This window comes from Myotis brandtii, unplaced genomic scaffold (assembly GCF_000412655.1).
Source record: "Myotis brandtii unplaced genomic scaffold, ASM41265v1 scaffold200, whole genome shotgun sequence".
Classification (NCBI taxonomy): domain Eukaryota; kingdom Metazoa; phylum Chordata; class Mammalia; order Chiroptera; family Vespertilionidae; genus Myotis; species Myotis brandtii.
The window spans coordinates 1,625,574-1,640,855 of NW_005357453.1; the positions used below are offsets into that span (position 1 = coordinate 1,625,574).

The 15,282-nt window shown below is 39.6% G+C and overlaps 1 protein-coding gene across 1 annotated transcript in view; it reads left to right on the plus strand.

The window, feature by feature from the left end:
- Positions 1-15,282, plus strand: part of DCC (DCC netrin 1 receptor) — a 980,448-nt gene that overhangs the window by 859,846 nt on the left and 105,320 nt on the right. Inside the window, exon 17 of the mRNA XM_014538876.1 lies at positions 14,493-14,588. Coding sequence (XP_014394362.1) covers positions 14,493-14,588 — 96 coding nt within the window. The remainder of the gene's footprint in view (positions 1-14,492; positions 14,589-15,282) is intronic.

Below are 15,282 nucleotides of genomic sequence, written 5' to 3' on the forward strand. Positions count from 1 at the left end.
GCTTGAGACCTGGGAAAGCCAGCAAGGTAATTCAGTCCAAGTTCATGAGCCTGAGAATCAGGGAGCTGATGGTGTACATCCCAGTCCAAGGGCAGGAGAAGAAGAGGTGAGATGTCCCAGCTCATGCAGTAAGGCAGGAAAAAAGGGTGAATTCCTCCTTCCTCTACCTTTTGTTCCATGCAGGCCTTCAGGCGAGTGATGATGCTCTCCCACACTGGAGAGAGCATTCTGCTTCAGCCACCCATTCCAGCTGATGTCATCCAGAAATGCCCTCCTAGGTGCACAGAGAGATTATGTGGAAACCCTGTGGCCAGTCAAGCAGGTGCATACACTTAACCATCACAAACACTAAGGGTTTATCCTACTTTATCCACCATATTACAAAATGCAATGTGACGTGGAGAATTCCAAAACCCCAACTGTTCTGAAAGATTTCCACATAAATAAAGTAAAAATAAATACAGGTGGTGGTTTGGGGGAAAATATTTTTATTATTTTTGTTAGTTGTTTCCTACCCCTTATTTTTACATATATGTGCAAATTATGTCATAACATCTCAATTTTTCCAGATTTACCATCTTAATTTCCCCCACACATTATTTTATAAATTAAAAATATATGTTAGACATAGTTTTGAACTCTCACCCAGCTTCCCCCGCATGCACGTAAACACACACTCACTACTATATTCCTAATGTTGGTGGAAATTTGTCCTATGTTAACTAGTCAGCAAACTCTCTGAATTCTCCCCTCAAGGACAAAGAAACTGCAGTGAACGTGTCCTTTCCTGAGTGAGCACCAACTCTCAAACCCCGGGGTGAGAGCCCACTTCGTCCATTACCAGATTTAATGGTTTTTGAAGGAATCGGTTCAGAAATCATTCCAGCTGGCGGGTAAAGGATGAGACCGGGAATGTGTGCGTGTTCTAGTATTGAGTATTTGTTAAGACACCCATTAATCAGGTGTTGTCCTTCCCATTTATAATCATAAGCAAAAAATGCAGCCGGTCGGGGAGAGCCTTGTGAGAATTATTCACTGGAGAATCAGTCAACCACAGAGTCGCCTGACATCGCAAAGGCTGAGAGAACAGTGGGCGATCGCTCGGGGAATTTACGAGGCCAACATGAGCATCTTTCACGTTCCACAAAAGAAATACAAGGAACAGAATGACAAAGCTGGAGTCATTACCGATTTTATGTCCCCGCTTATGGAGGAAGAGCTGCTCTCAAGCAGATGACTCGGCGTTATCACAGGAACTTTCTCGCAGGAGAATCACTTAGGAGGAAACTTCCAATAGATATGGGTGGGACCCAGATGCTACCAGCCAGAGGCGGTTTGACCTTGGCAGAGAGATTTAATCTTCTTGAATGTCAAGTTTTCACCTTTCATTCCCTTCATTTAGCCAGTCATTTTATTCATTCAGCAAAAACATTTTTAAAGTTTTTTTTTATTTACTACATGCCAGAAATGATGATGGTAAGGCACTGGGAGTATAAAATAATAAAGATAAAAAATGGCACCTGCCTTCGGTGTGAACAAGGAGGCTCCTGTCCCGTGGACAGTGTATGCTTTAAAGGAGAGAGCACTGTTCTGACACATCCTGAGAGTCATTCTCTTTTGGAGAAACTTCCCATGGATTGTCTCTCGTGGTTCCCTCCAACGGCAGTGATTTTGATAATAGACTCATTTACCTGATGTCAGCAAGACACACGGCCTCCCGGCGAGTGGCATGTTTCAGGCGTGGCCTTCTTTACATCATGGCTGGCTGTGTGACTAAGAACTGCCCGTGCACTTCAGCAAATGTGACAGTGCCATCCTGGGCTTTGCCTGTGAGCACTCCGAGCCCTTCCCCTTCTCACAGGCTGGGAGACGACATTGAACTAGACCCAGAGAAGGAAGTCACAGGTTGGCAGAGCCAGATGACCCACGCTGGACTGGTCACTTTTACACTATCATGTTTATTTTACTGAAACTGCTGTATTTGGGCTTCTTTATGATATGCAGTTTGGTCTGTATCGTAATGAATACATTGTATTTGTGACCAATACAGTTCCTACCATATCTGTTCTCTTGAACCCCAGAGAGGACATCACTTGTTCACATTCATCACTGGAAAATATCTTTTATTCACCTTTTAAGCTAGCATGGATTAGTTAACTATCTCTCTAATTATACTTACGACTTTATTAGTTTTACTTTGAGTTCTATTATAGTAATTATAGTGCAGGAAAAATTGCTTAGGTTCACAAAGGGAAAAAAAATCTTAGTCTTTGTTCATAGCCCTCCTACTTCAAGTAATGCCCAATAAAATAAAATTGTTGAATCACAAAATAATTAGAGTATTGTTTGGGATTCTTGTCCCCTCACAAATGGATAAACTGCTATTATTTCCTTCTCTTTGCTTGCAGCCTTTCAGCAGAATTTTCCAAACATGGCAGTAGTATTACTATCTAGATCACTTCAAAACAATCATGTACCAAGTTGTCCGTTAAAACAGAAATATATATGAGGAATGTTATAATTCCATAAACTATTTTGCTGGGACTAATAAACCTATTTTGCTTCTTACTTCACTGACTTTTTGATATTGATAGCATTTTTTTTTTTTACTTTTCTCATACATCCGCTGACTATTACTGTTAATGCTGACATTTGGTTGATTCTTGGCTCAGCTCATTTAAGTCCATTTGATTTTGTTTAATTTTTCCCTCTCCCTTTCCTTTCTACTCATCCCAAGACAACCTGAGTTGGTAACTAAAATACTAGTTGATTTTCTTGATAACTTACATCAGAGGCTATATTTGTTTATGAGCTAATGGCCTAATGCTGTAATCCTTGTACCATTTATCACTGGTAGTTATTTTCCCTGGGTCTTTATTCTTACCTAATTATTCCAACTTTATTTTTTCATATTTTATTAAAGCGTGGATTAAAAATGACTTCACAGCCACCTTTGAATTATCATTAATTTAATCTTTTTCCATTATTAACAAAGTTATTTTCCATCTAGACCTCTTTTCTTGAGTTGAGTATTAAATGAGAAATCCGAAATTTAGAGCACAGAATTAAAAACCATGAGTACTTCAAGTCTTATCAGTTGAAGCAATCATATTGCCATGAGGATAGAAATTAATATGTGTATAAGAAATTGAATCAGATACAAGGCTAATGCTTTATTTTTAACTTCAAGTGTAATCTATGTATTCAACTTATTAAAGTATGCTTTGGCCCAGGCTATAGAGTCATAGTAGATATCATAGTGCATTGTTTCACATTTGTTAGAGAACAATAGCAACAGGAACCCTCATATTGAATCTACTCCATCTGTCCTGGGCATTGTCCACAAGACTTTAGTAACTATGGCAACACCATGGGAGAAAAAGGTAACCAGAACCTCTGTATAGGTATGCTGTCCTACATGGGAGCCACTATCCACATGTGGCGATTTAAACTGAAATATATTACAATTAAATAAAATGAAAGAAATCAGCTCACCATTCATGCTACTCACCTTTCAGTGCTCTGCTCAAGAGCCAAATGTGGCTACTGACTGCCATCATGGATGCACAGAGATGGAACATTTACATCATCCCAGAAAGTGCCAGGGGACAACAGTTTTACAATACTTAGTGGGTTACCTGAAATGGGAGTTAGTCTGAAGATAATGAAGAAAGCAGAAACAGCAGTACATACAGAGGGATTTTAACTAGGATTTTAAGTAAGTACACACATGTATGTGTGCAGGCTGCATGTCACCTGAATGTCTGACTGTCATCTATTTCATATATTGGGTAATGAAAGGTCGCCATGCAGATAACAAGAGACATTACCCAGATGAAGGCAGGAACTTGAGTGACAGATTGATCCAGCGACTTTGATATCCACACATGTGGACACATGCACACAAAGTCTCAGACACTGGAGGGAAAGGTAAAATCCAAGTGTAAAATAATAGTTACCATGACATATGTTAGTATACCACGAAGTAAGGTGAAAATTAAATGGCATCTATGTGATGTTGATACACATTACTAAGAAGTGAAAAATTCCCTTTTGGCTCTGCTTAAAGTGAGGCATGGTGAAGAACCAAATTTATTTGTGTCTTGGGGGGCTGCAGGGCAGATTTTTGTGGATGACCTGCTGCTCTCCCATCTTGCCAGCAGTATTGGAATGAACACTCATATATGATTCAAAAAAATTATTTATGTCTTGTGCCATATTTCTACTTGACCACTTAAAGAACGTATAAAACATCTAGGCCTTTGCCCACATGGTCTTCCTCAGACTTTACTCTACAAGGCCCCGTGGGTGGACTTGCAAATAGGACAGATCTGGGTTTGATTGGAGCACTGCTACTTACTGAGCTCCATGACCATCACTAAGCCTGTGTTTTCTCGTCTGTGGAGTAGACATCATTGAGCCCACTTCATAGGGCTCCTGTGAAGGTAGGCATGGCAGCGTTGGTATCTGGTGCAGCCAGGGGCCCTAAACAAGGACTCCAGTCATTGTATGGTCTTATGATCTCTTTCCTCAGCACCTCTGTATTTATATTCACATCATTCTTTCTCTTCATGTCTTGTTTTCTGTTCTACTTCCTTGCTCCCTCCCCCTCTCCCAGAAACTCAAGGAAGTGAGTGGAGAGGAAGGAAGGGAATGGACCCAGGAACTAAAAGAAAGGGAGAAGGAGTTGGGACAAAAGGAAGGGACGGCAATCCTTTGTAAAAGGGAAGGATGTGCTTCCTCTTTGAGTTCCCAACCAACGCAGTTCGTTTATTTATGGTTTGTTATGTGATCTATTTATGCTAAGGAGTCAGTTTGACTGGCTTTTTAAACCAAAGCAATGGTCTGTTTGCTTGAATTAATTAAGTGAACAGCATCTGCGTTTCTTATTCATTGAGCCTTTGGGCGGTCATATGATATTTCCACCTTGTCTTTTATTTAATTCAACTTTTTCTTTGGGAAAGGTGGACAGGAGGGGGAAAGCTGTGTGTTTGGTTATGTTGTGTCTGTTACTTTCCTGATGTGAGGCTTTGCTGGGGACTCCTCTCATTGAGGCTCCCTCTGCAAGCTGCTTGCAGTGATTCCTAATGGAAGCATTTGCCCAGTCATTTCTCTGACTCTGAGGGGCTCTCTGCCAAAGCACCTCACCACAGAAGCAGGTGAGGGATGCGTCTTCTGTTCTAACGGGTGAGCAAAGGCTGCTCTGCAGACTAGTCCAGAGGAAACCCCAAATCGTCTAGTCCTGGCACTACGGAGGGAGGAGCAAACCTGAGAACACGGAAGGCCCTCAACTCTTCCTGTGTCTTCTGTGGCTGAGATGATCACACCTGCATGAGCGCCTTCACTTCTAAAACAGACGTGATCATTCTTGTCCTAACAATTTTATAGCATCACTGAAATCACTGATGAAAAAATCTCACCATCAAACTGAAAATCTAGGAGTCATCCTTGATATTTTTCTCTCCCCATTGTCCTTCATCGTTCTTGTAACAATTTTATAGCATCACTAAAATCACTGATGAAAAAATCTCACCATCAAACTGAAAATCTAGGAGTCATCCTTGATATTTTTCTCTCCCCATTGTCCTTCCGAAGAGAGCGACAGAGTGTCCTTCGCTCTTCTTTGCCCTACACACCTCAGTCCAGGCCCTTGTGACCTTTGCCTGGACAATTATAGTAGTCTCTGTCTGTGGCATACCCATGTTCAACATCTTTTTCCATCTTTCCTGGGCTACGGAGCTCTGAGGCATTCATTTCCCTAAAAGTGCAGTCTGAAACTTGTTCAAAATGTTCTTCAACTCACCAGCTCTTATTCAGTAAAAGGCAGGTAGTACAGAGGGTGAGGCAGAACTTTGGGAATTAGAATTCCCCCTCTTACCATTAAGAGGTCAATCATTGTTCATTCATTCATCAAATGTGCACTGAGTACTTACTGTATGCCAGACACTGGATTAAGGGAAGACTTAAATGAAATAGGGGATGTGAGGTCGTTAACCAAGAACCTCATTAAGCATCCAACAAATGTTACTATTATTTCTAGGAGACGGAGAAGGAGAAGGAGAAGGGGGAGGAGAAACAGGGACTGTCATGGTCTCCAAGTTCTGATGCTAACCAGCCACTCTGAGCTGTTCACTTGCATCTGCTTATTCCCTTCGTTCTCCTCAACCTTTCTTCATCAAGAGTCAGAAAAACATCCATCTTCTCCATAAAACCTCTCTGGTTTCAGAACACTTTGCTCTAATATTTTTTTTTAAATCTAATACAACTTCTATATTAAAACATTCATCAAGGCAAATAAGGCTTTTAAAAAAAATTCTTACGTACCCCAGAAAACTTATAACCATGTCTTACATACAGAATATCTTCAATGATAACGGATGAGTGAATAAGCAAATGAATGAATGAAGAGTAGTTGAATGTGACTATGCAAGTGGGAGGGGGTAACGTGCACTTTGCTCTAATATTTTTTTTTAAATCTAATACAACTTCTATATTAAAACATTCATCAAGGCAAATAAGGCTTTTAAAAAAAATTCTTACGTACCCCAGAAAACTTATAACCATGTCTTACATACAGAATATCTTCAATGATAACGGATGAGTGAATAAGCAAATGAATGAATGGTTGAATGTGACTATGCAAGTGGGAGGGGGTAACGTGCCACAATCTCTTTGGATTCATTTTTAAATGACCCTACAGATGTCAGAATGGGCAGTATGAAGTCAATAAATCTGAGTTCTAGGTTCAGATTGAGTGGGGGCGTGTTATTTAATACCTACTAAGTAATTTATCCTTTCTGGTCTCATGCATTCATCAAACAACAAATATTTGTTAAGCATCTTCTATCTGCCAAACACTGAAATATTTCTGTAAAGTTTATTTTTACCTGATTTCCTCCTTGGTAGATTAAATAAAAATGTACCTTAGTTCTTTTCTTTGGACTCAAATACTTCCTCACACAGACTAGCTGAGTATCTAGTCTAGTACCTGTAAGATTGATTAATAAACAAGTCATGTTATAAATCTGACCATTATTTGGACAGTGTTCCTATTTTAAAAAGGGGTATTAGTTAGATTAGCTACTAAATAAATTTGCAAAAGAGTATATGTAATGAGGTAAAATTGAAGAGTGTATGTATTACATAAATTGCATCTTTCTTTTTTTAAAAATCTTTACTGTTGAAAGTATTATATATACCCCCCTTTTTCCCTCATCAACCCCCTCCAGGTCACCCCTGCCCCCCACCTCAGGCCCTCACCACCCCACTGTCTGAGTCCATGGGTCATGCATATATGCATGCAAGGTGGTAAAATTGAATAGTATATGTATTACATAAATTGCATCTTTCTTTTTTTAAAATCTTTACTGTTAAAAATATTATATATACCCCCCTTTTTCCCTCATCAACCCATTTGCATCTTTCTTGAATATGAATTGTAATTGCTCATTCTTTAAAGCGATCAGTGCAATCAACTGTGTTTGCCATCCACCCATTGCACTTAATTACACGATTTGGATCCAGTGAGGTCAGAGGTGTTCAGTAGCATTTCCCATCTGACAGCGATCTGGTGGCCTGTGCTTTGTGCATGTGGTAGCCCAGGTTCACTGCAGCGAGCAGGCATCTGCATTAGGAAAGCAGCTACCACTCTAATTTTCTCTAATTGATGTGTTGGCGATGCTAACAGAGAGGGCAAAAGATGCAGGGACATGGAGACTAGGCCCTGACAAGCACTTGGCATGGACGGGGCCACTGAGCTAAGTACACACATAATCTGTAATGAATAAAGGACTATGGGCTGTCAATCTGGCACGTGCCAGTGGCATTTAACTCACATAAAATATTAATTAAAAATAATGATGTTCTCACTGGATTTGTTACCCAGTGCAGCATCTTGGTCTAGCCCTGGAGGAGCTCTCTGCAGGTCTCTTGATTCATTCCTCTGTCCCAAAAAACCTCATTCATCTCACTATCTTTAGGCAAGTCTCAACACGCACTCTTAGAATAATGGCCCTATCACCTACCAGGTCTCTGGGGAAGGAGAACCAAAAATTCTCCCTATTAGTTATTGCTTGTCTTTACAGCCCCTATAATCAATAAAAGTACATTTATTCCTCCCTCTCTTCCCAGCTACAAAGAAGATACCAGCCAGCAACCATCTATTTTGGATGCTCAAAGAATTAAGTATTTCTTTAGCTCCCTTTATCCCAAGTCAATGTATTATGTAAGAAAGGCTATGATGAAAATCTGGTCAATAATTTGAAATCTGTTGAATTACTCAGAATATCCATAATTAAAAATAATTCCCATGGACATCTACAAAAAAAAAAACCCAACAAGTTATTTCAGTATGATTCATTCAGGGTACATTAAAATAATAAAATGTTGCTGTATTTTATTTTTCAGAGGCAAATGATACATTTTTAAGCCTACATATCTACAACATTTTAGCAAATCCAAAAAATAAATTTACTGTCATAATTGTCACTAAGTGTAATTCTGAACAATGGGCTCTGACCATAATTAATGATTAATTCATTTGGAATTCATTATGGTAATATTAAGTGTGCTTAGCTCATTTGATGCTTCTATAGAGGGAGCGATTTTAGGCAATTCTTTTGTGATTTACTGGTTTTGAAGTTGAACAGCTCTGAGCATGTGCAGGAAAATAGCTCCACATTGCTCTCTAGTGGTGTGCTGGTAAATGACACCCTTCTTTTGTATGGGGAGAAAACCCTCATTCTCTTTTGCTCCCCATTCACTCTCACAGCATTTTTCCCCTCCGTACAGACTCAAAGCATTTTCTCCCTCAATACACACTCAAGTGCCCCGACTCCATGACAATACAAAAGGGGATCAAAGCAATATAGTCCTCCGTCCACCATTAACCAATAACTGACTAATATATTTATTGCCGTCATTCAGGCTGATTCAGTATTGGATCAAGCTTTATGGCAGCATGAAAAGATCCTCTTGCTTTCTCAGTAGATCAAATGCGGTTTGACAAAAGCACAATACTGAGGCCAGGGAGAGCAGAAAGCAGGTAGAGTATGAAGGGCATAAATAAAAGCACCCTGAAAAAGCTACAACAAAGGCTTATGGAGCTGTCCCAGTCCTTTTATTTCCCATGTCACTCTGTGTTACTTCAGAAAGAAATGAACTCACCTGAACCTCAGATTACATCCTGACGACAGGATAATACTGGACCACAAGGTGTCCGAGACCCCTAGCCAATGAGGCATTCTTTCACCAGCTACAACTCCATTGCCCATCTGTTTACCTTTCCTGAGGCTAAGCCATTGCCACTTTTTATTTAAATTTAAAATTGGTCTCCCTGAATTTAGTAGTTAGTACAACTCATTAACGCAACAGCAAGTAAATGATAAAGCTTCACAGTCTTTGCCAGGGTCCCCTGGACCAGGGCTTGACCTCAATGGAAGAAGCTGCCATTACTCAGACAATGAGAGACTGGGCGGGCTTCAGTCTTAGCAAGAGTCAGTATTGAAATGGCCCTCGCCTCACATTTCCTGTGGGAGAGAGATGAAGAGATGGTGGCTGCTGCTCAGGAGCCGGACAGCACATAGATGAGGTGCACCCGCTGGAATTCCAGCCACAACAAAAATTCAAACCAGGAAAATGAGAATCAACCAGTTAAGGGACTTTTTTTTTCTTTTAGCTGAGAAATAATATCTGAAAGATCTAAAAGCCAATAGTGCAGAAATGCTAGAGAGGCCTTGATGGAATCCGTGGTCTAAGGAGGTATAAACGGGGCAGGTGGGAGGTGGGGCGCAGAGGTAAAGGCATCAATGCAGTGCCTCATGGACCACGCTGACCAGCTCACTCTTCAGCTGTTAACGGAACAGGAAGTTCAGAGTTTCTGATCAAGTTGGTCTTTCTTCATTCTGAATTCCAATCCACACAGGAGAGGGCCACAGAAAGCAATCTAATCAGTTTGCATTAATGAGATCTGCTTTATTTTCCATTTACCTTCCTTACCACATCATCGTTTCTAATTTGTTGCTGTTGATCCTACGGTTAAAGAAATTTAGGCTCTCCCCCCCCCCCCATTTTATGCATGAATATGAATATGTAGGGATCTGAGGTCATATTTAGTAGCCATGAATTTAGATTCAGTCCAGAAATATATATTTACTTTGCCAGCACAGGTTTGTTTGTTTATTTAAATTGTTTGCCAACATTTGAAAAATTTTGGTGATTTCACATAAAAATCTGGATTTCCAGAAAATCTGACAATTGGGACTGCCTTCCTTCCGCATGCTAAGGAATAGAGGTGGCTCTGCTCCTTGGGTGAATTACTGCCGAGCATCCTCTCTGCACTATTATCTCACACACTGAGGCCAAATTCTCTCTCTCTCTCTCTCTCTCTCTCTCTCTCTCTCTCTCTCTCTCAAAAACAAATTAAACCCTAACTCCTAAGCATGTGAGTTTTGAATTTCTTAATTGTCTCTCTCACTCCCTTGAGAAACAAAAATATAGATAAATGCACATATTTAGTATATGTATAATAGGTGAAATCAAATGCAGTTTGACACAAAAAAAGGCAATTTTATTTGGCTTGAACCTAATGCCAATGTTTTGCATTATAGTTGTCGACATAAAGCCTATGTGTCAAAGCAAACTTAAGTCTTTATTCCAATAACTATAAAGGACATGTTTCCTAGTAGAAAAGTACCTTGTTGACCTCCCTACTTGTATTTTCAACATTTCCTGAAATGTTTACCATTCTTTTACCTCTAAATCCTACTCATGCCTCAAGCCCTAGTTCCAAGTCCATACCTTTGATGACCCAATTTCTCACTAATTTTTAGACCTCTGAACTCATGTAGTATTCATAAGTGGTAGCACTCACTTTACTGCTCAATTTTATGTAGTCTTTTCTTGTTTTCTCTGCCCAGAATTATGATTGTAACCTGACACAGAGATCCATCTTTTATCAAATATTCTTGGATCTCCAAGAGCATTTAACACTTGCTGACTGATTACTCTCTTATAAATAACCTACTTAGACAACAAAAAATAATAAATATCCCTTATACATGAAGTAGTTCACTGACTAGATCCCCTTTAGTTACATAATATGTAATTTTATTTTATTGTTTGCTATATTGTAGCTCTTCTGTTATTGTGCTTTGAAATACCAATAACTTTAACTCTAATATTTAAGTCCCATAAAATTTTATGAAGAAAAATTTCATCAATTTTCAAAGAACACTGTCAGAGATAAATTCACTTATTTTAAAAGCTTTATTATTGTAAAATAAAACTCAGATACAGAAAACCACAGACAACAAATGTATAGCTCAATAAATTGCTTTAAGTTGGAGTTAAACCTTTTTTTTCTCTATTTCCTACAAACTGGCATTTGGATCTAGAGGTTTAATCAGGCTAAGTCATTTTTATCTTTTTGGCAAGACTCTTCTAGAGCAAGCATGTCTCGTATTAGCCTTTGAGTTTGACATGCTTGCTCTACTGGGTCGTGTGCTTTTTGATTGGTAGGAACATGATATCTAGATGTTTCCACTTTGCTCATTGCAGCTGCAAACTAGCAGTATTTGAATTCTATTACTGGTCTTATAAATTGGAATAACTTATAAGGAGATGCTTTCCCTCTTATGCAGTTGGTTGCACAGAGTTTATTTAAGAAAGACACATTAAATATTTGAGTTTTTACCCAGTTTTCAAGATTATAATTTGGTCGTCTGTCAACCTCACAATGGACCAACTCTTATTATTTTTAAAAATATCTTTATGGAATCATTGGATTGTAAAGCAGTTCCATTTTATTATTTTTTAAAAAATATATTTTTATTGATTTCAGAGAGGAAGGGAGAGAGAGATAGAAACATTGATTATGAGAGAGAACCACTGATTGGCTGCCTCCTGCACACCCCCCACTGGGGATCATGCCCACAACCTGGGCATGTGCCCTGACCAGGAATCAAACTGTGACCTCCTGGATCATAGGTCGATGCTCAATCACTGAGCCACACCAACCGGGTTCATGGTGGTTTTAATGTGCATTTCTCTGATGACTAGTGACAAAGGGATTAAGCAAAACAAACAAAAACAAAACAAAACAAAAACCCTCATAGACACTGACAACAGTATGGTGATTACAAGAGGGAAAGTGGGGTGGGGAGAGGTAGAAGAAGGTAAAGGGGATAAATGGTGACAGAAAGAGAGACTTAACTTTGGATGTTGAATACATAATACAATGTACAGATGGTGTTATTATAGGATTGTGTACTTGAAACCTACATAATTTTATTAACCAATGTCATCCCAATACATTGAATAAGAATTACACACACACATAGATATATATCTTAATGAATTTATCCACTTATATGTATTTGTTGGGCTTTAATCCATTGCAACTTTTTTCTCTATGGAAGCTCAGATTGTCCTCGTCTTTGGTCTGTGGAAGCCCCTTCAGGTTGATTTGTGAATCCATTTGACGTGAGCCTATTAGTCTGGTTGTTTCCTTTCTATCTGATACTTCAGGATGTTTCAGGCTCAACTGATATAAGCTGGAGTCATCTCAGACCAGAATCAATCCACTCTCCAATAAGCCCTTGTTTCTTGCAGAGGGAAATGTGTTTTCAAAATCCAAGTCTTGGTGCGGGGATACTTTTTCTTATTAAGTCTGTTTCTAAACTTTTCAGTGGACAGAACTAAAACAGATAAAATACCTGTGGAGTTTAAACTGGTTTTTCTAATTAAAATTTTGGAACACAGTACTTTATGTAACCTTTCCTATTTTAAATCTGTATGTTGTTCCATCCACATCAAGAACCCGGTTCTCGAGGACACAGGGGATGATAGAGTTAGAATTTTTTATGATTACACATTTGCTTTATCCCATATTATGTTAGTTTCAGAATAACAACAATAATAGTATCACCAGAAATAATAATTATTGAAACATTTTTTGCATATGCCATCCCTATTGTTTCTTAATTTTGCCTATGGTTGTAATATATCTTCAAAAGCAGAATATGTAGCCCTACAAAATAAAAAATCTCCCTCTTAACCCTCACTTAGTCTTAGTTCATTAAATGTATTGTTTACCAGTTAGCTCAATATCTCCCCTGGTCATTTCAAATGTCTAAAACTCATTTCCTAGTAGTGTTCAGAGTCGGGGGAACAATATCCTGATTACTTGTAAGTTGGTAACTTAGTTTTCATTTTGTTTTGTTTTCTTCTTGTTTTATTTATTTGTTCCTCTTGATACCCTCTATTTCTAAAGTTATTTTTTTCACTTATATATAATTCTTGAGTTATGCCAATTCATTTCTGAGCTTTTTCTGATTCTATGTTGATCTTGCATTTTTGGAGTTTTATTTTCTTAATGTTTGTAAGCTCATTTTGAAATAGTAAATTGCAGATTTGATCAATTTTTTGTGTATTTTTTATCCTGAGTGTGTGTGTGTGTGTGTGTGTGTGTGTGTGTGTGTGAGTGTGTGTGCTTGTCTACAGGAATGATACTCTCCTGATTTTATTTTGTATGAAATTTAACCTCAACAGAATTTTATTGCTTTCTTGCATGTGTTTCTTTTTCCTGTGCTCCCAGGGGTTCATTTGCTTTTCTCAGCACACAGAGCTCCTCGCCTGTTGTTTTCATTAGACCAGGGCTCCTGGCTCAGCACAGTAGAGCCTGTGGGTCAAGCCTGGCCCAGGCCCTGTTCTTGTTTGGATCCCACTGAACTAAGAATGGTTTTCATCGATTTGAAGCCTGAAGTACTGTGTGAACAGACAAAGCAAACACAAATATGTGACAGAGGCAGAGTGCTGACAAAGCTAAACTATGTCTTCCCTTTGCCCTTTGTAGAAAAGCTGGCCAACCCCTGATATGCACTAAAAATTGTGCACCTTTTTTCTAAGTTTTGTGGTGGTTCCTCTTTCCAACTTGTGTCTGTATTTTTTCTTCCCTTCATTTCTATTGCTTCAAATGTTAAATCTATTTCCTGTGGTTTGTCTTCAGTGTGAGCCTCGGCCTGAAAAGGAGACTGTGGGTTAATTTCGGGATTTATGTTTACTGTCCTCACACTGCTCTTCTGCATTTGCTAGCATTGCCTGCTGGTGACTTGAAATTACCGTGTCCTCAGCTTGGATGTTTCCCTCGGATTTCCCTCACACAGAAGCTGATACTGTGCAGGCCTGAGGGGGTTGTTTGTTCCTCTGTACTCACTTGTGGTTGAGGATGTGAGAGTACACCTCAGCACCTAGTGTTGTTGAAAATGATCAAATGCCTCTGCTTTTCTATCCAGTGGTTCAATTTCTTTTAATATGAAGATTCCGGAAGCTCAGAGAAGCACATTGTCACCACTGCCACCTTCTTCCCAGAATCACACTCACTTGTTTTTAATCCTCAATTTACTTATTAGATTATATTGGATTTGATTTACCCTGAGTATTTCAGTGCATTAAATAAATCAACGTGTTCGTATTCTTTCTGTTTTTTTCTCCAGAGTCCAGTTCCCATTATGTAATCTCCCTAAAAGCTTTCAATAACGCAGGAGAAGGTGTTCCTCTGTATGAAAGTGCCACCACCAGGTCTATGACAGGTAAGCCACCATAGCTAACCCCGCTCTGACAAGCAGTCGGTGTTTGAGTGATGGCAAAATAAAACACAGGAAATGTATGCAGTCATGTTCCGAGCCCTACATGTGTGTACACGCATACACAAACTTGATTATCTTTCTGGTTTTCAAATGGAAGGAAGAGAAGTTCAGTCTATAAACTATACATGGACTTAGGGAAAGAGCTCTCATTCTCTCCTCGGAGTGGCTTCCTGTTTTGGCGCCCTGATACCACCCTTCATTCCCCGAGGAGCGTGCCTCCCAGCGATGCCACTTTGGCGAGAGGGTCTCTGCACAAAGGCCCCCAAATGCCAGGAGGAGCCATTGCTTCTCTGTAGATCCTTCAGGCTCATTGACAAGGATGACCTGCCCTCCTGGGGGTGCAGGGGCTGGGCCAAGCCCCCCAGTGCCTTCTTCCTGGGTTGGACCTTCAGGTCACTCAACAGTGTCCAGGGCCCCTGGACAGCAAAAGGATTGGCTGCTCCCCGGGCGTGTCTCCTCTGGGAATTCTCAGGTGAGCTGGACTGTAAAGGCCCCACACAAGGGAAAATGGGCTCAAAGAACTGAGGGAAGGATGGGTAAGAAAGTGAGATCCAAGCTGTTTATGAAGACTATTTCTGAGCAAGGCTGGGCTTTTTAAAAGACAGAATAAGTGACACCTCTGTGGTCTGTTCAGGGC